The sequence below is a fragment of the Antennarius striatus genome, chromosome 20, assembly GCF_040054535.1.
Source record: "Antennarius striatus isolate MH-2024 chromosome 20, ASM4005453v1, whole genome shotgun sequence".
Lineage (NCBI taxonomy): Eukaryota > Metazoa > Chordata > Actinopteri > Lophiiformes > Antennariidae > Antennarius > Antennarius striatus.
Window position 1 is genome coordinate 15,529,776 of NC_090795.1, and position 26,150 is coordinate 15,555,925.

General features: G+C 42.9%; 1 protein-coding gene across 1 annotated transcript in view; it reads right to left on the minus strand.

Annotated features, from left to right (window-relative positions):
- cubn (cubilin (intrinsic factor-cobalamin receptor)) overlaps nucleotides 1-22,906 on the minus strand; it is a 95,409-nt gene extending 72,503 nt beyond the window's left edge. Inside the window, exons 1-15 of the mRNA XM_068304593.1 lie at nucleotides 22,794-22,906; nucleotides 22,110-22,236; nucleotides 18,495-18,590; nucleotides 14,889-14,927; nucleotides 14,688-14,789; nucleotides 14,112-14,215; nucleotides 12,801-12,927; nucleotides 9,927-10,095; nucleotides 9,466-9,597; nucleotides 7,247-7,342; nucleotides 6,591-6,715; nucleotides 5,808-6,000; nucleotides 4,555-4,673; nucleotides 3,390-3,624; nucleotides 406-587 (exon numbers count right to left, since the gene is read on the minus strand). Of these exons, the coding sequence (XP_068160694.1) occupies nucleotides 406-587; nucleotides 3,390-3,624; nucleotides 4,555-4,673; nucleotides 5,808-6,000; nucleotides 6,591-6,715; nucleotides 7,247-7,342; nucleotides 9,466-9,597; nucleotides 9,927-10,095; nucleotides 12,801-12,927; nucleotides 14,112-14,215; nucleotides 14,688-14,789; nucleotides 14,889-14,927; nucleotides 18,495-18,590; nucleotides 22,110-22,236; nucleotides 22,794-22,906 (1,959 nt within the window). The remainder of the gene's footprint in view (nucleotides 1-405; nucleotides 588-3,389; nucleotides 3,625-4,554; nucleotides 4,674-5,807; nucleotides 6,001-6,590; nucleotides 6,716-7,246; nucleotides 7,343-9,465; nucleotides 9,598-9,926; nucleotides 10,096-12,800; nucleotides 12,928-14,111; nucleotides 14,216-14,687; nucleotides 14,790-14,888; nucleotides 14,928-18,494; nucleotides 18,591-22,109; nucleotides 22,237-22,793) is intronic.
- Between the last annotated feature and the right edge of the window lie 3,244 nt (nucleotides 22,907-26,150).

Here is a 26,150-nt window from a genome sequence, read left to right on the forward strand (position 1 = left end):
GATAATGTATGTGAATAATAGCTTCTGCTCACATGTCTAGTATAGATTAAAAACAAAGATAATCACACTTTCTGCACCCTAGACAGGGTGAGCTGGTGGCAAATAACGCACATCCCATATTTTTGTAGACTCCTAAAAAAAATCATTTTCTCATGCTAAAGTGTAAGTCAGGGTTAAAGATTTACAAATACATAGCAATGAAACATTTGTAATCTGAAGTTTCCACTTTAATGTGGTTAAAATTGGCCATGAAACTCCTTGGCAAGGGTTAGTGAAACTAAATCAACCATTTCGTTACAAGATACAATTTTTCGGTCATAAAATCTTATGTCCAATTTTTCCAAAATTTTTTTCAGGCATGCCTCAGAGGTTCGCCACCATCACAAATTGAACAGAATTTGTTACCTCCAGGAAGTCATAATTGCAGTTTTCATGGTGCTCCAAACTGAGTGTTCCAAAAGCAAAAGTAATGAGAAAGCCAGGAGCCACTGTCACCGTCCAGTAACAGTCTCGGTTGGGTGGATACTGTCCGGGGTAACCAGGTGAATCAATGCTGCCGTAGGGAGCAGTCAACTCCTCTCCACACACTAAGATGAGAGGAGATGAAATATTACTGGTTTCTGTCACTTCTCAGCTTTTCTTTTGAGCTTGACAGGATAATCAGTGCCCAGTGGCACAGGTTTCACAGGAAGGATCATGTTTCTGGGGTTCGGCTTTGTGATAAGCTATTTCTATTTTAGAGGGAACACAAACACAGAGACATCATGCAAACTCCACAAATGTCACACATAGATCAGGTGTTACAAGATGCACTACAACTTGCATAGACGCTCGGCGTGGTCTGTTTTTTTCAAATTTCTTTTCTATCAATATTTTTAACAACCAGTACACAGTGACAGGAATCCACATGGGTAATCCCACAGATGGTGCTGGCTGGAGAGGAGTCAGCAGAGGAGGAAGCTAAGACATTAGCTTCTGCTCTACTCAGACTGCTTCTTCTGATTATCCCTTTTACAAAATTACAGTCAGTTACTAACAAACTGGATGAGCTCAGACTGAGCAACATCAGATGAACAAAATCAGTGAGTGCATCTACACACACACAGACACACAGACACACAGACACACAGACACACAGACACACACACACACACACACACACACACACACACACACACAGACACACACACACACACACACACATACACAAACATATGTAGAAAATACCGTAAGGACTGGTGCCATTTTCCTACATTTAAACATCGCAGTCCTCTCCAAGCCCACCAGTCACAAGAAGACACATGCGACGTCCCGCTCTATTTTAATAATTTTCTAAAATCGAAAATGCACTACCATTGGAGCCACTTCATACAATTGTGAGTAAACAACAGGACACCCACCACCGTTGTTGCCATGGACTTCAATTGAGAAAATCTCACATCAGATCTTCTCAAATTCCATCATTTTATTAAATATCCAACCAGGGGAGAGAAGAATTTGGCCAATGTTTATATATTAATATGGATAATGACAACAAAGCGGGACCCTTGGACAGTCTGATCACCTCTCCTTCCTAATGTTGCCAGTTTCCAAATCATTCATACACGCAACTAAATAATCCGACAACGCAAGAAGACTGTCTTTCAAGACTGCAAAGTTGCAACTGAAGGACTGCTTTGAATCTCAGACTTGACCGTCTTTTTCCAGGACAGCTCAGATTGGGACCAGTACATACTCATGGTACAGTTGGTATGGTATTGGAGACTGTTACATCCACAAAAACAATCTGTGTTCTCCAACCAGCAACCGTGATTTAACAAGGTGGGGAACCTACTGAATACCAGAAATGTGTCACACAGGGCCTACAATGTAGTCTACAGCCTTCCCAGAGCCAACTTGACGCATCGCAACTAGATAGCTAAGAGTGAATACAATTGTAAGAATGAGTAGAACTTTAACAACAACAATCTTAGACTCAAGGTGTACAGTCAACTAGTGACTTTTAAATGTGCATCACCCTGTCCACTAAAAACAACTAGCTGTTTGCTGTGGACGTTAACATGTTTTTTGTCTGCTTTGATAATGGCAAAAGTATTATACATGTAAACAGATGGCGTCTCAGGACTTGTTCTTGAGGCTTGTGCAGACTACCTTGTGGAGGTGTTCATAGAGATTTTTAACTTCAGCCTGACACAATAAGTCACCCCAACATGCCTCAGATCCACCACTGCTATGTTAGTCCCCAAGATGAAAACTGCGAGCAGCCTGAATGACTGCAGGCATTTTGCACTACCAGTGGGAAATGCTTGAAATTTTAATTGACTCAGTTTACAAGAGTGAAGTAGAAAACCGAACATCACATAATCCAGTGTTCCACCAACAGTCTGATTTTGAACACCAAGACAGCCACAGAGATTGTACAGGACTACAGGAGATACAGAAGGCTGGCTCTTGCTCCTGTCACTATCAATGGCAAAACAGTGGAAAAACTCACCACCTACAAGTTTCTGGGAGTTCACAACACCTCTCCTGGACAACACTCTCTTTGCATATCACTAGCAAGACCCAATGACTGTTTTGTATGAAGAAGGCTGAAATGCCTCAGCACCTCCTCATGAAAATCAACTCATGGACAGTGTGGAGCATCTTCACATACATGCATCATAGTGTGGCCTGTTAATTTAATGTTTTTTTTAATTTTAATTTACTGTATTGATCCCTATATGAAAATTGTTAATACCTCGCCCTGACCTGCATGCCTGTGGGTATGCAGGTGAGAGACACGCACGCACGCACGCACGCACGCACGCACGCATGCACAGACACACTTGCCTGTAGCAATAAGCTGGGAGAAGTTCCAGCAACACCTATTACCGCAAGTTGGATAAGCAGCTGCAGACGAGACGATTACGGTCTCTCCAATGAGCAGAGGGATTGTGTCCTTATCTTCATTTTATTTCTTTTTCCACCCAACCAGTCAAGGCGGATGGTCGCCCAAAAGAGTCTGGGTCTTGCCTGGAGTCTCTTCCTCACTGAGGGAGTCTTTCCCCGCCGCTGTCATTTATACTTGCTCTGAAGGGTTCAGTTGTGTTTTTCTGTCTGTTAAAACGTTTTGAAATGTCTGTTGCCATGACTAAGCGCTTTGTAAATAAAACTTGATTGATTGATGTGTGTGTGTCCTTTTTGGATCTACCTTGGTTAAGACTGAGAACATCAATAGTTTTTTAAAAATGATCTCTTTCATTTGGATTCAAACTGATAACCTCTTTACTCATGTTCTCAAAATAAAATTTTGAAGGACAATTTCTCACTTTAAACATTGCTTTAGTAATATAAATAATTTTAAAAAGTAATCCAGCAATTTAGCCAAATGAAATTATATATCCTACCTGGATCTTGAGACTGCCAAGCAACTGTGAAGCCACCAGCATTTACAGAGTGGTCAGAGTGGAACCAGAAGTACAATGAATTGTGTGAGCTGTGGATCTCCTGTGGGGTATTCTGACCACAGTATTTTCCAATAATTAAATCAGAGGGGCTCTCCCCATCATGGATTTGAAGGAAGTCAAAGTTGCAGTTGACGCTGTCTTCCAGATGAAAGAAAGGGAAAGTAATCCGCAGAACCTACAGAAGAAAACATAATTAATTTCTGTTATTTTACCGTTTGAAATTTTAATAGCCACGTTTATGAAAAAAGCACTTCTCTTTCAACTTCTGTTTTAATGTTAAAGAAAAAAACGCACGCAACTCCTAAACTCCTAAACTCCAACAGTAAATCCCTTATAAGTGCATCCTAAGATGAACTGAAATCTTGTCTTAGGCCCCTTATAAACTTAAGTCTTTCTTTCATTTCTTTACTTTAGTCATGCCTCATTCACAGCCCAAGTGAGCCCATACTTTTGCGTCTTAGATCTAAGGTAGGAAACACTTTTTCATCACCACCAGGAATTTCTCCTGTGGTGTTTGCCTTGTGCTTCACCTGGATGCAGAAAGAGAAGAAGGAAATGGAGGCTGGAGGCCAGAAACCTAGTCTAGATCTGGAAACTAAGGTAGTTCCAGCGAGTTTCATCAAATTATAACCAGCATCCTTTCGTAAATCCCCCAAAGGGGAAATTGCTTTTTGCCACAGTCACTCCGCAGTAGACTGAAGTAAAAAAATTAGACAGGAGTAGATAGATTAGTATTAAAAAGATCAGATAAATAACAATAAATAGACAGAATTATACTGTATATAAACATACACAGTATACAGATACAGTAACTGCTTGTTCTTTTCACCTTCACTGCATGTTAAAGTGAGGCATTGTACAGCGTGATGGCCACAGGCAAAAAAGATTTCCTATGGTGTTCAGTAGTATATTTAGGAAGGGTCATCCTACTGCTGACCATGCTCCTTGGTCCATGAAAGAAGGGACATTAGCTGTAACTTTTATTTTCACAGAGTTGGCTCAAATCTAGCAGCACACACATTTCATTTCCAGCAAATTTCTCGGATTGTCATGTACATGATAATAAACTGTTGTATTAATAAAGCCCTGAAGGAGAACAGCTGACCTTGTTTGAGTCTGTGTGGATCTGCCAGTTGCAGTTCAGCAGGTGATCATAGTCTTCGTGTCCCGGGTTGTTGGGATAACTGAATGTACCAGCAGGGCCAGTCAGGTAACCTCCACATTCTAGAACAAACAGACACACTTTCAGTGGCACTTAATTAGAGATGACCTGTCGCACACACTGAAAGATTGGTCTCAACAGCACAATGGTCAGAAAAGATGTGAGCCTTAGTCCCCTACAAAGATCAATACATACAAAATGAAAAACAGAAATTTTCCAATAACTTATTTTTCTTATGGTTTTGATAAAATTGTTAAATGTACTGTACTTATATAATACCAATCTAGTCTTTCTAGTGATAAAACTATCAGATGACTATTGATATAGATGCTCAGTTTTGGACTGAGTGAACTCAAGGTAATCTATTCTAAAAAGAGCAGGTTTTCTTCACTGGCTCTGCTGGAACAGAAGGAGGTCAGCCTGCAGAACTCATACTATGAAACCTCGTCTTGTCATTCTATGACACATAAATATGTGTGAATGTTTAGTGCTTGTTTTAATGTACAAGTTATTCGGTGGTGACACCTGTGGTGTTTGCACTAGTGATTTATGTGTACCAGTTTTGTTTCTGTTCTGACGTATTAATCTGGATGTCTTAAAAATTGCACTTATAAATTACAAATTGAATTCAATTGAAATTCAATTGAAATTAATAGAATTGAACTGAATTGAATTGAATGACATTAAATGAAAGAACTGCTCTTACCAACTAACCAACTCAATCACTAATTTAGTGTTATCAAACACACACGGTGAGTTGTACATTGTCTGATTTGCATGTGCTTCACTGGACTTAAGATCACTTACTTACTCACAATAAACTACAGGGATTTTTACTGATTTCAGCACTGGACCACTGAACACTAAATATCCTGACTGCCTCAACAATCAGGTTATTTTAAAGACTTGTTGAGAGAGGAGAAACACTTTACACCAAAATCAGATTTTAGATCATTGGTGCCCTCTAGTATGTCTGTCATGAAGTACTAACCATATGAAGTTAATGTCTTGTACCAACATTTATTAAGTTACAGCATCATTATACGGCTTGTCTGCTCTGCATCCAGTGCCAATTATGACTTCCAAATCTAGCTGCTGTTAAAACATGTTTCAGCTGATTTCGTCAATTACATTTCCTCCAAAGACTTCATCCTTCATTATCTCAGTGTCGCTATGTGTCCTTTCCCTGCCAATACCTTGTTGCTGTGTCTGGCAGAGAGGGCCGGTCCACTGGGATGTACAAGTACATGTGAATCCATTAATGTAATCGGTGCAGGTTCCTCCATTCTGACAAGGGTTGCTCAAACATTCGTTGATATTCTGGTCACAATTTTGTCCATGCCAACCAGAATTGCAGTTGCAAATGTAGCCAGGAGATGAGGTGGTGTCCTGTGATAACAGTAGTCACCCATAAGACAAGCATAGTAGATAAGATTTAACATACTGCATATTGACTGAGGATGCAAAACATGTCATGGATCCAGATCTCAAAATTTGGTTTACCTGACCTCATTCCAATTTCATTCAAACCTATTCTTGAGGTACTATTATTGAGGCGCAGTGTTTAGCGCTGCCGCCTCACAACACGGCGGACCCGGGTTCGAGTCCCGCTCTGTGCGGAGTTCGCATGCTCTCCCCATGGGTTCTCTGCATGGGTTCTCTCCGGGTTCTCCGGCTTCCTCCAACCTCCAAAAGAATGCGCTTCAGGTTGATTGGCCGTTCCAAATTGCCCGTAGGAATGAGTGTGTGTGTGCATGTTTGTATGTCTTTGTGTGTGGCTCCATGGTGCACTGGCATCGTGCCCGGAGTGTCTCACGCCCTATGCCGCCAAGATAGGCTTCGGCTCCCCGTGACCCGCTGCGGCAGATATAGCGGTGGTAATCTGAAGATGACTGACTGACTGACTGACTGTTCCCTCAGATAGCACCTATGCAATAGCAGCAGCACTTCATGCCATACAGACAGTCAAACAGACTCACCAAACACTGCCCGTTGACACATGGGTTGTTGGTCTGACAGATGTTGCTGGTGTGTGTGCAACCAGTTGGCCCATAACCATTTCCTGTGTATTCTGGAGGGCAGGTGCATATCGGGAGGCTTGTACCTGGTAGATGTCCAAGAGGTTGGCAGACATGAGATTATCCGATCATGTAATGCACTATTGAGTAAAGCATGCAAAATATATGCAATTCATGTGTTCCCAAATGAATGCCTAAAATATTACTGTATATACTGTATTTCTTCAAAGGTCTCATAAATTTATTCACACGATCTATATAAAATAATATCGATAATGCACCCTATAGGAAACAGTTCACTCAAGCGTGTCTGACAAATAAATTTTCACACTTAGTAGTGTGAGACCTGATTCACCTTCCTGCAAATGACAAGTGTGTATACCCGTTAAGCCAACTGACCTCAGTATGTTGGGTTCTGTACAGGGCTGTCTGATCAATATCAAAAACTGAGTGTGGTTTTGTCAGAAACATGATGACTTTTTAAAATGATGTATATGCAGGAGCTAATGTGCATTTATTCCCTTTCACCTTGATGACTTCAACAGTCTTCCCACAGGTAACATTGCCTGTTTGATCCTTTATGAAAAATAAAATAAAATTGGGAAACCATTTTTTACCTGGGTTGGAGGTGCAAGTAGCTAATGGGTAACAGCCTCCATTGTTAGTAGCACAGATATCTCTCTGGGTGCATGTTCTTCCGTCTCCTTCATAGCCTAAAAAAGAGACAACTGAAGTTAACTTCAGGGTGTGTTTGACACATTAGACTACTGGTTTGTAGTCGTATTTAACCTTAATATATCTGCAGTTTGCTCATGCTTGATATAGCATCACCTGAAGTTGATGAACAGATGGACTTATGCTTGCTAAAGTAACATACCCATGAACTTGTCATTAGTGTGTATAAACTGTGACATCCATTTCTTCACTACTGAACCATATATTCAAACATTTCCTCTGTAAGATTTTGTCACATTATGGGCATGCTGCATTGTGTACTCCCCCGGGGTCACAACCATGCCATGGCAAAAAGGTGGACCCTGCATGACCTGCTTGAACTACTATCTTGAAAGTAAAGTAAAGGCAGCACTCCTGACACAATTATATTTTAGTGACATATGACTTGCATTGATGGAGAGTATCCATCCTGAGAAGCAAGGCACATATTATATTTATAATAAATTTGTTTGCACATACGGATGAGGCATGATTGTAATCTGATAATTTTGTGTGCTTTTTTTCCTACTTAATTACCACAGGAGGAGAAAGTCATTATTGGAAACCTTAAACCATCCACTGTACAAAAATGGGATATCCTGAAAGCATGGGAGTCCAAGCAGTGTGGTAGTTTTCAGGAGCGACATCTGACCAATGCCTGATGACACCGAGTCATCCCTGTTTCAAAGCAAGGGTGGTAAACAGCTAAAAGCTTCAGCTTTCTCAAATATCCCCTTATAGAATGTTCAGCATATACATGATGTTGGTAGTTCCAAAAACATGTGGTTGGGGGCAGAGGTCTGCTTTTCCTTCCCAATAAATTCAAATTCAATTTGAGCCCCTCATCCCTAAACCTGGGTTCCCTGAGCCTTTAGCATGCAGAATCTGATGCTGACATGTTGGACAAGGTGTTTAAGGTCAGTGAGTGGTTCACCTCATTACACCTAAAGTTTCTCTCTCTCGGCTTTGATCTGAGAAGAGAAAGGAGTGTGTGGTGTTTTAGCACAACTATTCACTCTATTTTTTGCTTTTCTTATTATATTTTTGTACACGCTTTTGTCTACCATATTTTAACTACAGTTACGTTTTGGGAGTTTGTGAGAGGAATAGACGAGAGTGTGGTTTATCACTCTATTTATTGCTTTTTGTATGTGTATTCACATTTCACTTAGTGGCAGTTACATCGCAGTTACATCCGGTAATTTGTGGGGCTTTTGCAGAGATTAGGAGGCAATATAGTATCCCCGAGATGGTCAACTGCAGAGGAAAAAGCTGTACTCGAATGGCTGACACGTCAGCATGATATCGGGCTGGCACCGACTGTCAGTTGTTCTGTGGGGGAGGTGTGTTTAGCGGTGGGAGAGCAGGTTGGATACGACAGCGTTAAAGCAGCCTCCCGAATGAACGAACCGGTGGCGATTTTTCTTGATGAAGTTGAAAAGGTGCACCGGGTAGTTGTGAGCTGGGTGGTGATTAAGAATACCTTTAACCCGTCCTCCCTCTGGTTAACCCGGTTAAAAAGGTGATCGTATCGAACACACTGCCCTAATGGTCCCTAATCGGATCAATGAAGAGCTGAACATTACGCTCACATTTAAAGTTGTTTACTGTGATTACAAGGCTTATGTCCTCTTTGAGAACATGATATGTTTCCGGTGCGGGGGGGGGGGGGGGGGGCAGCAGAGCCGGTGGTTTCAGCTTCTTATGCAGCTGTGGTGGCCTCCAGTGCTGCTGCCCAGGCTCTGCGGCTGCGGCATTGTGGTTTTCCGACTCTATTGCCTGCTGGGTCGCTGACTGCTGACTCAGAGTCGCGGAATAACACGCAGGATACAGGTGACAGAGCAAAGGTTTAACAGCCAGTGGCCACAGCCACAGTGGTGGCTTCCAGAGCTGCTCTCCTGATGTCACAATCGCAGCCTTGTCTACATGACCACCAGAATTAATTATTTGTCTGAACAATGCTGGGAAAGTATTTTTGATGCAAATATTGAATTTCAGGCAAATTTTGTCAGGTTGATTGTTTCAAAACATTCTCTGATAGCACAGGGTCTTGACATCTTGTTCATGTGCATAATAGACATTCAACAGTCATTTAAGTGCAATAGTATTTGTAACAGGATACCTGGAGGGCAAGGACCACAGTGGAAAGAGCCCATGGTGTTCAAGCACTGCACCATAGGAGTGGTGGAACAGCCACCATTATGACTAAGACATTCATCCACATCCTGACAGCTGTATCCATTTCCTTGCCAACCTGAATCATATTTAAAGAAATTAGACCAAATATGTGGTTATTCAGGTAATATATTATGACATTCATTTTAAGTACATTGTGTCTACCTAATGAAGCAACTTACTTTCTTTTATTTGTTAACCAGGACTACAACAGTAAAGAATATATACTCGGAATAGAACAGAGAACATGCTCATTATTAGTCCTTGAGTATGATTCTGATCGAGTGACTGACTGTTTTTTCTAACTTTTATGTTTACAATCATGTGCTAACACTCCATCTATGCTTCTGTTCTATAGGTAGCAAAATCATTAAGCTAACATCGGAAGAAGTATGTTGAAAGGGTTACCTGCAGGACAGCTTCCACAGTAGAAGGATCCCTGGGTATTGTAGCAGGGAACAGGAGGGTTGGTGGAACAGGGTTTGTTAGGCAGGTTACACTCGTTCACATCAGCCACACAGGCAGGGTTCCCAGCTGAAGCCTCCCAGCCACTCTCACATATGCACTGGAATTTAGGCTACACATGTGGGGAAACATTGTCACGTTGTGAAAAGGTATACCCAATAGGTGATAATGATTCCCAAAGTACAGTATTATCAGAAAATGAGGATTTAGTTTACTGCCGGACCTGTTGGATCAGGATGTCACTTAAATGGACCTTGTCTGACAAAGAAAAGTTGCCTGAAAGATTTCACAAGGTCAAAAATCATGCCGTGATCAAAAGGAATTCAAGACCAGATGATAAACAAATTCATTGACAACTGTCTGGATAGGATTTGAGTCTAGAACATGTTGTTGAGCACTTGGGTCACGAGCACATGGACAATGATCCAGTGTTTATCCAGTATTATTCCTTGTGTAATGCCTGAGCAGTGGATATATACAATGTCCTCCGGGATTAACAAAGTATCTATCTATCTATCTATCTATCTATCTATCTATCTATCTATCTATCTATCTATCTATCTATCTATCTATCTATCTATCTATCTATCTATCTATCTATCTATCTATCTATCTATCTATCTATCTATCTATCTATCTATCTATCTATCTATCTATCTATCTATCTATCTATCTATCTATCTATCTATCTATCTATGATCAAAAACACAGAAGCAAGTCAACATTTGAATAGCTAAAAACAAACCAAAACAAAAAACAACCAAATCAAACACAACCAATTCAATAGGGTTTTGGAATGGCCCAGTTCACAGTTGCAGTTCAACAATCCTTTCGTGTCCTGAATTGTTAACCATCTCACCTCCAGAATAGCAGTATGCATTGTATGCAATTCTGAATGATCAGCAACACTGGGGACCCAAAAGGGGCTGTTCTCTCTTTTGTATTTACCTTTTACACCACAGACTTCAACTACTGCACAGTTACCTGTCACCTTCAGAAGTTTTGTTGTGACACAGCTGTGGTTGGATGGATGGAAAGGGAATGAGACAGAGTACAGGACTGTTGTAGAAAATCTTACCATGTGGAGTGCAAAAAACCACGTCCAACTCAACATGGCAAAGAACAAGGAACTGGTCATAGACTTGAGGAGGATGGAGGATAGGGTAATGTTTGATTGCAGTTGTTGCTGCCAATGGTCGCCGCCAAGGGTGCGACAAAGACGGCACAACAAATTAGGTTTAGGGGGATATCAGCCTTTCAGTTTGGTGAGATAGATCTTGAATAACATTTTTATCTACTTTGAATGGAATGGTCTTCTAAATTGTGTTAACTCAAATAGTCTTTTTCATAAATCCATGTTTTTTTGATGACCTGAAATATTTAAGTGTGACAAACAAGCAGAAACAGAAAAATAGAATAGAATAGAATAGAATGTCTTTAATGTCATTGTACAACAAAATTGTACAACAAAATTCTTCAACAACTCTCTGTGCAAAAGGTTAAAGTATAAAATAACTATAAATACAAAACAAAAAAACCCAAAACAAATACAAAACACAGGTACAAAAACAAGCAATTATCAGAATATATTTACAATGAGCCCTCAGATTGTACGAGGGCTCATAGAATAAATCTATGAAGGAAAAAATACTTTTTCACAGCACTTCAAGCTGGATAGGCAAATGACCCAACATGAGCAATTCTCATAAATAGACTGGAAGCAACAACAGGGGGTCAAAGCTTCAGCTAGTAGTTGACAGATCAGTCACTAAAATCTGTAAACCTTGTTAGACCACCCTGAGCTTTGCCTTGACTAACTAGAAGAACACATTACACTGAGTTCCCCACATATGGCGACTGGAGTATATAGCACCACACAAGGCCAACAGTACAATATTAACCCTCATCAAGAACTCCATTTAACTGTCAAAAGCAAACCTGGAGGCCAGAGATCCCTTTTGGGAAGGATGAAGCCACCCTAAACAAAAGTGATATCAATATTGTGTTTCTACTCGAAACAGATCTAGAGATAGAGTCTAATGTATATTGGATGTGGCAAAAACGCTCAGCATCAGACAAACTCACCTGCACTCAGCCAATAGATATGTGCTCTGTGTTTGAGGTTGTAACCACAGCTGTGGGTTAAATATTTTACGGAAGCAATCACTCTGGTTGGTGATAGAAAGGAGGACAAAAGTTCCTTGGACTTTATTTTCAAGTTAAAAAGTGAATTGGATTAAGTTTCTTTGGTCTGATGAGAAAAAAACAAACCTTTTTGGCCATTGGACTAGATGTTATGTTTGGCAAATGCCGAACACTTCACATTACCACAAATATACGATCTCCACCATTAAGTGTGGCAGCATCATGCTATGAGGATGCTCCTGAGCAGCAGGCCTTGGGAGAGGGTAGAGGGCACAGAAATACCACCAAATCTTGCAGAATAATCTTACTGAATCTGCAAGAAATCACTGACTTGGGAAAAAATGATATCCACCAAGACAACGACCGTAATCCTATGTTTTGGAGTGGCCAAGTGAAAGCCTAGATCTCAGCCAATTGAGAATTTGTGGCTGGACACAAAAAGAGCCATTCATGCCTAAATACTGAGCACCCTGACAGGACTTAAGAAGAAAGAATGGAGAAAAATTACAGTGTCCAGATGTGTCAGCCTAATTGAGATATCCACACAGACTCATTGCTGTCATTGTAGTCAGAAGAACATCTTTCAAATACTCACACTGAAAATATATTGGATTTTCATAACAGGAATACGTTAAATTTAGTGTTTAGTAGACCAATGAAGTAATTGGTTACCTGTCCAGGTATAACTCGATCTGCATCGATACACATCCCATGTACACACAGATTCTGTCCAGCATTTCTGCAGTCATCATAACGTACAGTACAGAGAGTCCCGGACCATTCTGGAGAGCAGCTACAACTGTAAAGAACCATAAGGTGGGCATAACGGTAGCAAAAAACACAAAGAATTTAAGCAATATCCACAGACTAGCAAGCACATGAAGACTATGTGTATAGCTATGATTATGATTATAAATATAAATATGAGTATAAGTCTGAGTATGAGTCTCTGACTCTGAGTCGTATGAGTCTTAGTATGAAGTCTGACTCTGAGTATGAGTCCTAGTATGATTCTGAGTTTGAGTATTAATTAGATTTTGAGTCTCAGTGTGACTCTGAGTGTGAGTCTGACCCTGAGCATGAGTCTGAGTATGAGTTTGAGTATGAGTCTCACTCTGACTCTGAGTGTGACCCTGATAATAACCCTGACCCTGATTATGAGCATGAATCCGAGTATGAATCTCACCCCGAGTATGAGTATGATTCTGAAAATGTTCCTGAGTATGACTGAGTATAAGTCTGAATGTGAGTCCTAGTATGACTCTGAGTCTGAGTCAAAGTTTGACCCTGAGAATGTATGATATGACCCTCTGACTGTGAATCACACAAGTCTGTGTATGAGGTCTCACCCTGACTCTTAGTTTGACTCTGAGTATGAGTCTCTGACTCTGAGTATGAATCATATGAGTCTGAATATGAGGTCTGAGTCTGAATGTGAATATGAATCCTAGTATGACTCTGAGTTTGAGTATCTGAATGTGAGTCTGGCGCTCAGTATGAGTCTGAGTATGAGTCTGAGTGTGTGTCTGGGTATAAACATAATACTCACTACCTGTCATGCATTAATATTTTGCACTTTCATGTTCACTGTTTCACTAAATTCACTTGTTCTAAAGGTATCTTTTTGTTCAACCAGGAAGTGTCTCACTTCTTTCTTGGTTCAATGGACCATAAGCTTTTAGTGATGCATCGATCACAGCATGGCTGTAGCTAAGATGGTAGAGTGGGTCGTCCAGTCATTTCAAGGTTGGTGGTTTGTATCCTGCTCCACCCCAGTCATTCTCTGTTGTGAAGACACCTCACTCACCTTGCCCCAGTGTCTCACAATGGAGAAAACATTTAAAAGGAAAGCTTAACAAAAAAAGAAAATACACACAAAAAAACTATTAAAAAAAAAAGAAAAAAAAAGACCGACATAACCTCCCTGGTGGATGTAACAACATTAGTGTTAAACCTTAATATGATGGGAATCCAAATACATACGTGAATGAGCCGAGGGTGTTGACACAGGTTGCTCCATTCTGACAACCCTGACTTGTTCCAGAATAAACTTGACATTCATTCACATCTGTTGCACAATTTGGACCCTGACAGAAAAGAACACAGAAAAAAACTTTAAAAATGTTTTTGGTATTTTGATTTATTCATTTAGCAAATATATATTATTTTACTAAATGATCTTAAGGAACTGCAGCTGACATGAGTCTTTTGAGTTTGAATCTTGAACTTTCAAAGGGCTTTCTGTCTTAATGTCTTCCATGGACAATCTTTGGCCATCAGGGATTGTTTCAGCTTTATTCTGCATCAAAATGTTGTTTTTGTTGATTTTTTTATGCAAGGTTACTAACTCAAAATTCATATTAATAAAACCTGTGGACTTGAAGCCAAATTGGTCCAAAAATATTTCGAGTAGAAGCACTCTGAGTTATGTATTGTATTCTGATTGTTGAGATTTTAAGGGATTAGCTGTTCCCCTTTTATCAGCTGGCATTAATGATTGCTTATAATTAATAATGAACTCAAACACATCTTCAAGTTGGAAAACAATGGACAACTCACATCCCAGTTGCTGAGACACACACAGTGATAGGAATTAAGTAAGTTCAGACATTTTCCTCCATTCTGACATGGATTGCTGCTGCAGGAATCTTTGTCAACTGCCTGCATTAAAGAGAGATAAAAACAAAGGAGAGACCATAAATGATGCAGTGAGAGTTTGAGCCATTACAACAAACTGGAAACTGGTTTTAAATGTCTTACCAATTCAAGTTCATTCACTTTACCCTCAAGTGTCAGAACCTAAAACATACAGAACATATTTTTTTCATAGCTACATAAAGTACATTCAGAATATGACATACTATATCCATCGGACCATCCATTCTCTTCCGCTTATCCGGGGTCGGGTCGCGGGGGCAGCAGCTTAAGCAGGGAAGCCCAGACTTCCCTCCCCCTAGCCACTTCATCCAGCTCCTCCGGGAGAATCCCAAGGCGTTCCCAGGCCAGCCGGGAGACATAGTCTCTCCAGCGTGTCCTGGGTCGTCCCCGGGGCCTCCTCCCGGTAGGACGTGCCCGGAACACCTCACCAGGGAGGCGTCCAGGAGGCATCCTAACCAGATGCCCGAGCCACCTCATCTGGCTCCTCTCGATGCGGAGGAGCAGCGGCTCGACTCTGAGTCCCTCCCGGATGACCCAACTCCTCACCCTATCTCTAAGGGAGAGCCCGGACACCCTGCGGAGGAAACTCATTTCGGCCGCTTGTATCCGGGATCTCGTTCTTTCGGTCACGACCCATAGCTCGTGACCATAGGTGAGGGCAGGAACGTAGATCGACCGGTAAATCGAGAGCTTTGCCTTTCGGCTCAGCTCCTTCTTCACCACGACGGACCGATACAGAGTCCGCATCACTGCAGACGCTGCACCGATCCGCCTGTCGATCTCCCGTTCCATTGTACCCTCACTCGTGAATGAGACCCCAAGATACTTGAACTCCTCCACTTGGGGCAGGATCTCATCCCCAACCTGGAGAGGGCACTCCACCCTTTTCCGACTGAGGACCATGGTCTCAGATTTGGAGGTGCTGATTCTCATCCCAACCGCTTCACACTCGGCTGCGAACCGTTCCAGTGAGAGTTGGAGATCACGGCTTGATGAAGCCAACAGCACCACGTCGTCTGCAAAAAGCAGAGACGCGATACTGAGGCCACCAAACTGGACACCCTCAACGCCTTGGCTGCGCCTAGAAATTCTGTCCATAAAAGTTATGAACAGAATCGGTGACAAAGGGCAGCCTTGGCGGAGTCCAACCCTCACTGGAAACGAATCCGACTTACTGCCGGCAATGCGGACCAAACTCTGACATTGGTCGTACAGGGACCGAACAGCCCTTATCAAGGGGTCCGGTACCCCATACTCCCGAAGCACCCCCCACAGAACCCCCCGAGGGACACGGTCGAACGCCTTCTCCAAGTCCACAAAACACATGTAGACTGGTTGGGCGAACTCCCATGCCCCCTCAAGGACCCTGCGGAGGGTGTAGAGCTGGTCCACTGTTCCACGGCCAGGACGAAAACCACACTGCTCCTCCTGAATCCGAGATTCGACTTCCCGACGGACCCTCCTCTCCAGAACCCCTGAATAGACCTTACCAGGGAGGCTGAGGAGTGTGATGCCCCTGTAGTTGGAGCACACCCTCCTGTTCCCCTTCTTAAAAAGGGGGACCACCACCCCAGTCTGCCAATCCAGAGGCACTGTCCCCGAAGTCCACGCGATGTTGCAGAGGCGTGTCAACCAGGACAGCCCCACAACATCCAGAGCCTTTAGGAACTCTGGGCGATTCTCATCCACCCCCGGGGCCCTGCCACCGAGGAGCTTTTTAACTACCTCGGTGACCTCAACCCCAGAGATAGGAGAGCCCGCCTCAGAGAACCCAGACTCTGCTTCCTCATGGGAAGGTGTGTCTGCGGGATTGAGGAGGTCTTTGAAGTATTCTCCCCACCGAGTCACAACGTCCCGAGTTGAGGTCAGCAGCTCCCCATCCCCACTATATACAGTGTGGATGCTGCACTGCTTCCCCCTCCCGAGACGCCTGATGGTGGACCAGAATTTCTTCGAAGCCGTCTTGAAGTCGTCCTCCAAGGCCTCACCGAACTCCTCCCACGCCCGGGTTTTTGCCTCAGCAACCACCAAAGCCGCATTCCGCTTGGCCTGCCGGTACCTATCAGCTGCTTCAGGAGTCCCACAGGCCAAAAAGGCCCAATAGGACTCCTTCTTCAGCTTGACGGCATCCCTTACCGCTGATGTCCACCAACAGGTTCTGGGGTTGCCGCCACGACAGGCACCGACCACCTTACGGCCGCAGCTGCGGTCGGCCACCTCGACAATGGAGGCACGTGAGTGAAGTTCTGCCGGAGGTGGGAGTTGAAACTCCTTTTGACAGGGGATTCCGCCAGGCGTTCCCAGCAGACCCTCACAATACGTTTGGGTCTGCCAGGTCGGACCGGCATCTTCCCCCACCATCGGAGCCAACACACCACCAGGTGGTGATCGGTTGACAGCTCCGCCCCTCTCTTCACCCGAGTGTCCAAGACATGCGGCCGCAAGTCCGATGACACGACCACAAAGTCGATCATCGAACTGCGGCCTAGGGTGTCCTGGTGCCAAGTGCACATATGGACACCCTTATGTCTGAACATGGTGTTCGTTATGGACAGTCCGTGACAAGCACAGAAGTCCAATAACTGAACACCGCTCGGGTTCTGATCGGGGGGGCCGTTCCTCCCAATCACACCCTTCCAGGTCTCACTGTCATTGCCCACATGAGCATTGAAGTCCCCCAGCAGAACGATGGAGTCCCCAGTGGGAGCGCTCTCCAGCACCCCCTCCAAGGACTCCAAAAAGGGTGGGTACTCTGAACTGCTGTTTGGTGCATACGCACAAACAACAGTCAGGACCCGGCCCCCCACCCGAAGACGGAGGGAGGCTACCCTCTCGTCCACCGGGGTGAACCCCAATGTATAGGCGCCAAGCCGGGGGGCTATAAGTATACCCACACCTGCTCGGCGTCTCTGACCATGGGCAACTCCAGAGTGGAAGAGAGTCCAACCCCTCTGGAGAGGACTGGTACCAGAGCCCAAACTGTGTGTGGAGGTGAGCCCAACTATATCTAGTCGGAACTTCTCGACCTCACACACCAGCTCAAGCTCCTTCCCTGCCAGAGAGGTGACATTCCACGTCCTAAGAGCCAGCTTCTGTAGCCGGGGATCGGATCGCCAAGGTCCCTGCCTTCGGCCACCGCCCAGTTCACAATGCACCCAACCCCTATGGCCCCTCCCACAGGTGGTGAGCCCATGGGAAGAGGGACCCACGTTGTCCTTTCGGGCTGCGCCCGACCGGGCCCCATGGGTGCAGGCCCGGCCACCAGGCGCTCGCCTTCGAGCCCCACCTCCAGGCCTGGCTCCAGAGGGGGGCCCCGGTGACCCGCATCCGGGCAAGGGAAAACGTGTGTCAATGTTTTTCATCATCATGAGGGGTCTTTGAGCAGTACTTTGTCTGGTCCCTCACCTAGGACCTGTTTTCCATGGGTGACCCTACCAGGGGCAGAAAGCCCCAGACAACTTAGCTCCTAGGATCATTGGGACACACAAACCCCTCCACCACGATAAGGTGACCACTCAAGGAAGGGGACATACTATATGAGATATAAAAATATAAGATACTACCTCAAATGAAAATGCAATATTCTTAATGTAAAATAAATCACAAAAAATAAAGAATTGCAGAGACAATGTAAATTATTTAGTTTGATGAAGTAAATATTATTAAATGAATGAGCAGTTAGAGAGACCCAGAGGTTTAATACCCTACCTTGGTATTGAGCAGGTTTAGTTTGTTTGTGATCTCTGCAGGAACACCTCCTCCATGAGTTTTAATGTCATCAATGTCATCTCTGTTGGTTTTAACCTAAAATCGAGAAGTACATTTATGAACACATTACTATAGAAAATACACATGCAAAAGTGAGCACTACTGAGAAATGAGTATACTGTCCAGTGGATTACGCTTGACCCCACAGCCCCAAGTCTTTCCATTCTATACAAATAAAACTGAATTGAATTCAATTTATTGTGCAGGATATAAGGAAAGAAATATGAAAAAGTGTCAGCTGTTAAGTTCTCTGGTGAAGCTATAATAATAATTTATACAACCAGACAGAACACAACTGAAGACAAAGCAGGTCAATCAGGTGTTACCCCAACAACAAACAATGGGTAACCAAGGAAGTCAAGGCTGTCCTGAACAGGAAGAAGCGGGCGTTCAGGAGCAAGAACGAGGAGGAGATGAGGAAGGCCCAGCAGGAAGTGAGACTCTGCCTGAGGGAGGCCAAGGAGGCGTACAGGAGGAAGCTGGAGAAGCAGCTGGGGCGCAACCAGGTGCGGGAGGTCTGGAATGGGATGAGAACCATCACCGGACACGGGAAAGGGCGCAGCACTGTGGAGGGGAATATTGAACGAGCGAATGAACTAAACAGCTTTTTCAATCGGTTCAGCTCCCCCACCACTCCCGGCTCCTCGTCCCGGGCCTCTTCCGGTCCTGCAAACCACTCCACTTATGCTCCCTCCTCCTGTGCTTCCTCTCCTTCCACCCCTGCCACTTCTCCCGAGCCCACTCCAAGAACTGCGAAGCTCAACGGCCCCACCTCAACCACTGGACTTCCAACCTCGCCACAACCTCCTGCTCCCACCACGACGGAGACCGTCATCACTGCAGACCTGGTGACGACAACGCTGAGGAGGCTCCATCTCTACAAGGCGGCTGGACCAGATAAGGTCTCCCCAAGACTCCTCCGAGCCTGTGCTTCGGAAATACGGGACCCCCTGCAACAATTGTTCAACCTCAGTCTGCGGCTGGGGAGGGTCCCGTCACTGTGGAAGACCTCCTGCATTGTCCCTGTACCCAAGAAAGGACGCCCTACTGAGCTCAACGACCACCGACCGGTCGCTCTTACCTCCCACGTAATGAAGACCTTAGAGCGACTGGTCCTGGAGCTCATGCGTCCACAGGTGCAGGGTGCTATGGACCCTCTCCAGTTTGCCTATCAGGCCAAGGTTGGGGTTGACGACGCTGTCTTGTACCTCCTCCACCGCATACTCTCCTACCTGGACGCCGGGGGCTGTGCCGTCAGAGTGCTCTTCTTCGACTTTTCGAGTGCCTTCAACACCATCCAGCCCTGGCTCCTGCAGGATAAACTGACCTCCATGGCTGTGGACCCCTACCTCGTGAGCTGGATTACGGACTACCTAACGGACAGACCCCAGTACGTCCGTATGGGGGACTGTTTGTCTTCTATGGTGACCAGCAGCACGGGGGCGCCACAGGGGACCGTTCTATCCCCCATTCTCTTCACCCTCTACACATCAGACTTCAAGCACAACTCGGATACATGCCACATACAGAAGTACTCCGATGACACCGCGATAGTGGCATGTATCCGGGAGGGTGATGAGGGGGAGTACAGGGCATTGGTGGCTGACTTCGTGGAGTGGTGCCAACATAACCAGCTCCAGCTCAACGTCTCCAAGACAAAGGAGATGGTTCTGGATTTCCGGCGGGCACCTCCCTCTCCACAGCCGGTGATCATCAAAGGCAGTGAGGTGGAGGTGGTAGAAAACTATAAGTACCTGGGACTGCAGCTAGACAGCAGACTGGACTGGTCACTCAACTCAAACTGTACAAGAAGGGGCAGAGCAGGATGTACTTCCTAAGGAGGCTGGCCTCCTTCAACATCTGTCCTAAGCTCCTTCTCATGTTCTATCAGTCTGTAGTCTCCAGTGTGCTGTCATACGCCATTGTGTGTTGGGGTGGGGGGGCCAGGAAAAGAGATATGGACCGTCTGAACAGACTCATCCGCAGAGCGGGCTCAGTGGTCTGTGGATACGCTTCTGGAGAGCACGACCATGTGTAAAATAAAGGCTATCATGAACAACACCAGGCACCCCCTACACACCACCTTCTCCCAGCAGAGAAGCACCTTCAGCGGCAGACTGCTGTCACACAGCACCTCCACAGAGAGGCTGAGGTCCTCCTTCGTGCCCCGTGCCATCAGGGGGTACAATGACTCTCTCAGGAGGAGCGAGGGGGAGGTGGCGAGGTCAGCACGGGGTTGAATGGATTTAATTTAATTTAATTTAAATTAAATTTTATACTGTTTATATTTTAATTTTATACTGTTTATATTTTAGTTATAGTTTAGTATATAAGTCCTGTTAGTGCTGCATGTGTCTGTTAGTGTAGTGTATGTCTTGTGGTATGTCCTGTGATGTCAGTGTTTCTTTTTCTCCTGGTGTTTATCCAGTATTATTTGTTATGTAATGCCTGAGCAGTGGATATATACAATTTCCTCAGGGATTAATAAAGTATCTATCTATCTATCTATCTATCTATCTATCTATCTATCTATCTATCTATCTATCTATCTATCTATCTATCTATCTATCTATCTATCTATCTATCTACTAAAGACAGAATTTAGTTTTTAACAAATGAAAAATTTTGAAAATTAAAAAAAAAAAAAAGTGTCACAATATCCTTTACACTTAAGTTGAAGATCAACTAAAATTATTGAATCTTAATATTATAGATCCTTTGATTCTGAATCAATACTTATCGATCATCACTTCATTCTATTTGAAGGTTTCTATCTTATGTGCAAAACACTTTTCTATTCTATTATTTATAGAATGCAGGAAGAAAATTAATTCCAACCGTCACTACTTTTTAAACTGGGATTACCTGATTTTTTTGTCAACTGTCTTCACAATGAAACTTCATTTCTTCCTTCCCTACATTTGTAAGAACTTAATTTACACATATTACTGACTAATATCAATGAATGTTGCAATTTACCCCCCTTCAACAGCTGTGTCCTTCAACAGTAACACCTCAAGATACAAGCTGGTCGACATACAAGTTTTTGAGATACGAGCTGTACATAACATTCAAGCAGAAATCCAAAATGCAAGCTGCACTTTAGGATATCACTGCTGGTTGGTGGATGGATACAACATCAACTGAGACCAGATCTCGTTCTCATTTGTGGAGTAGCTTGTGTGTTCTCCTGACTTTTGCATTTATTTTCATGCTTCTATTGTTTATGCAACTTATATATCATTAATTATACAGAGGTAAAGTCTGCATTTTGATTGGTTGATAAAAAAAAGAAGTTATCTGTTCACAACAGGGTTTTTGATGCTTTTTTAAAAGGCTGGAATGGATTAAAACAATTTTAGTTATGAGTTGTTGACATTGGAGCTCCGTCGTAGAACATTTTAAACTCAGATCTCAAGGTACTACTGTATTAATTTCTCACCATTTCTAAAATTGCTGTTAAAGATGCAACTGCAGTGACTTAAAAATTACTATTCATGGACTTTCTGAATTGCTGTGACTGATCATATTATATTCTCTCCTTTAAACTCTTACCTGACTCAGTAGTTGGGTGAGGTCTTCATTGTTCACTTTAACACGTCCTGAAGGTGTCTGGAAGCGGATCTCTTTATCATTTTCAGTTGTGAAGATCAGGTGACCGTTGTCTGACAGAATACGAGGTCTACGGGGTCAAATTACCAACAACACATCAACAGACTTCTGTTCATATTGTTTATACTGAGCTCAGTCATATGATCATAGTACAGATGTAAGATAGGATCGTACTACAAAAGCACGCATCCTAATTTCATGTTATTCCGAAGTTGTGAGGTTTACGTATACATATTTTTTACAGATTAAACAAAAATATGTGATTTTCTGGAACCTGTGGTATTTTTTCACTATCAGATGCGACTCAGTGACTCTGCTAGAAAGGTGAACATGTATTCATTCATTCATCTTCAGTACCCGCTTTTCCACTGTTGCGGGTCGCAGGGTTGTTGGAGCCTACCCCAGTGGGCTTGGGGCGTGAGGCAGGGTACACTCCAGGCGTGATGCCACTGAACCATGGGGTGAACATGTATTGAATTTAAAATAAACCACTTGAAATTTGATTTGTTTCCCCCCAGATCTTATTTGCAAATTTTGAAAGAAAACCTTAAGTCAGTCTGGTTAAAAGTCAGTGTTAATAATTTAAAAACACAGAAAATTATTTCTGATCCATCAAAGCTGACTTACTGCTCATTGCTAGTGCTCCTCCGTTTCTGGTGGGGGGCTGTGTCCCTGGTCTCTCCTAGCAGTCCCACCAGAAATACAGTTAGGATGAAGAAGAGCTGAGAGGTAAACCCCATCTCAGCCACAGAAGGAGATGCTTCTTAGACCCTCCAAACGGCTCAACTGGGGTTTCATAAGTTGCAGACCTGGTGCTCTCTACTAAGACTTTGCCCTGACAATACAACCATAAAGTCCTCAATTTACCAAAGCTGTTCTCCTTTATTATTTAGACAAAATGTCCCTCACATGACTTCAGGAGATGAGTAACCCAACTCCTGTGACTTTAGGTTTGCTTTATAAATTCCAAATGCAAGGTGACCATTGTGTACAGCACATGTGCCACACTGTTGGCCCAGCTGAATCACAAATCTATTTTATTGAGAGAAAAGCAATTATGTCTTCAAATTGACCTTTTAAGGTCAAAATATTACAAGAACAATAAATGTACTAATGACTTTTTGACCTGCAACATAGGCTGTGTCTTGAATTACGGCCCCTTATGTGATTGAGTTTGACATCACTGGTGTAGAGGAAGATAAGTTTACCCTGAAAAGAATAGTTAATTTAGTTTTGGCTTGTTTTTCTGAAGGAAAAGAAAACAATATCAAACTTCATTATGGTAAAATCTCCACAAAAGATTGTGGCTGATGTAAAAACAGTTTTGTGATGGTTGAGAAAACACCTTTTGAATTTTTTGAACCAAAATATGCATTTAATATTTAATTGAGATTAAATCAACAGTTCAGTATTTGACTGTATTACAACCCCTTGTTGTCTCACAACAGATGACCAGACAGAAAACATACAGTTGGAAATTTGTTGGTGCAGAAATTACAATCCAGAAGGACAAGAGGCGTGTGATGTCATTTGACGCTATAGTAGATAGGGATCCCAATCAGTGTCATACAATGTACAAAGAGCAATGTACATAACAATCTAACAATTATTAATGCAAATGACATCCTGTAACACACAGTTATTGATTCCCTAAAATCATGTGAAGTAGCAATAAAGTTAAGTTTTACTAAGCTGTTTGTGTTTAATGTTGTGGCTCAGACTCGTCTTCCCTCACACGATTCTGCAGTGTGAAGTGTGAAGATAAAGCTAGCTCTGAAGTAGGGTCGCAGAAAATAAGAATCCAAAAACCTTTCGTGTGTTTGTGTGTGTGTGTGTGTGTGTGTGTGTGTATTCACATAAATTCTGTTTCTTTGAGATGTAGAACAAATTTATCAAAGTAAAAAAAAAATGCTTGAAATACCGGTACTTTAATTGTAATGTTTCTAGATTTACAGCTTCCTCAGAAACCCAGATGTTATATACAGTATAAGCACAGTAACAACAAGGTTTCGTGTGTGGCAAAGGCCTTGGACTTAAAAGTTCTTAAGTTGATCACTGAGCAAATGAACAGCCATTTGTTTCACTTCTTCTGTCCTAGTGATAGTATAGAAAGCACAAAGTAACATCCTTTTTCCTACCCAGTGCTTTAAAAGACTTGCTTGGCTAAACTTTTATTCCATAAATTTCTCTGCACTTTTCCAAAAGAATCTAAAAGTACTCTTCAGCCTCTCCTGCATCTGTTTCCTCTCCTAAATAAGTTGTACATAAGCCAAAAGGTCAAGAAGAGGTTCTGCAATAGTGTCTGAGGCAGGGGACTCATGCGCTGCCCTGTCTGGTGGTCTACAGCGGTCCAAAACCTTCTTTGTGTCACAGACCGGTTTCATCTAAGACAGTTTCACGGACTGGTCTTCATTTGCTCGATAATCATTAATGATACCAGGACGGCTGTAGTCTAGTAATAAATCACCCCAGCTGTCTTATGTCAAATGCAGATGGGCAATAAACAACCTTTTATTCATAAATTGATAATCATCATCTCTGTAAACAAAAAAAAAGAAAAATAATTATATTAAAAAACTTGATTCAAGTGACAGTACTAATGAGGTTTATTTTGAAATGTAGCGACTTACAATAACTGTATTCAACGTAGGATACTCTCTTACGAATAAACCATCTTTCGACTGTTAATAAAAAAATTTTTAAAAAAAAGAAAAATTCAAACATTCTATGCTACCTGGTATCTAATGGCTCCCGGCCTGGTTGGGTACCCCAGTTGGCAGTGATGTGTGGTGAGGTTCATGGCTGGTGAGGCACTGATTTCATCATAATTAGATTTACAAACATGTAAACCTACAGTGAAGGTTCATATATAAGCGACACATAAAGTGATAGCATTACGGTCTCATTCACCATTTAATAAGAAACAGTGAATGGGCTATATTTTTAAAGTCTCAGAGCAGAATTGTTCACACTTACAAACTGTAACACAAATAAGCACATTTGAGTAAAAAAAACAACGTATGTTGTTACCTATATGTTTGTCACGTTTACTTATAAATGAAGTCCATGTGCAGCTCTTTCTGAACAAAAAAATGTTCGAAAATTTTTTGAGTTGAGATGTGTAATCCTCCATTTTTATAGTAAGGCAAGGCAAGCGGAAAGCAAATGAATGGCTGCACTGGACTTGGTGTCCATAGATTGTGTTTTGCTGTCACTTCTTCTGCGGTCGAGGAAGAGGAATCCTTGACCGAATACCTGGGATCACCAGCGCCCCCTACCACAAGGCACTAGAAGTGTATGCTTCACTTTGTGTCTTTTCCCAGCCGTTTCATGACCGCTGTTGACAAAAGTTGTTGACAAAAACACTGCACATTATATATATTAGCTAAATTATGGAAATTTAGTTCATATAGCAAACATGTTTGAACATGTTAATAGGGACACATAGAGCGATAGCATTATGGTCTCACCATTTAGCATACCAGCACAGCTGGTCGAGCCATTGCACAATCCATGGTGAGGCTCAGCTGGCTGTGATAATTCAGCAATTTTGAGTAAAAATAATGTAAAATTGGTGATAAGAAAACAGAACATAACTTTGATACACATCACTGGATAAATATAACCATTTATTTCTTCCATTTTTTTCTCCCATGACCGCACCTCACTGCCGTTTGGGTACCGCTGGTCTACAGCACCGGACAGCCCAGAGATAGTCTAGGAGACGTGAATAAATGAAACACATGACAGCCAAAAAAACATCACGGAATCATCAGGTAAGAGTTTCTTTGGAAGAACTGGACTCTGCAGTCTGGTCAACACGATCTATGCTAAACCAATGGGGATTTAGATAGCTAAAAGTCGGACATCGACTGTGTTTTTTTATTCATTAATTTTCTCAACCCGCTTCATCCGCTTGCGCAGGTTCCGGGGAGCTGGAGCCTATTCCTGCTTGTTTTAGGGCGTGAGGCGGGGAAACTCATC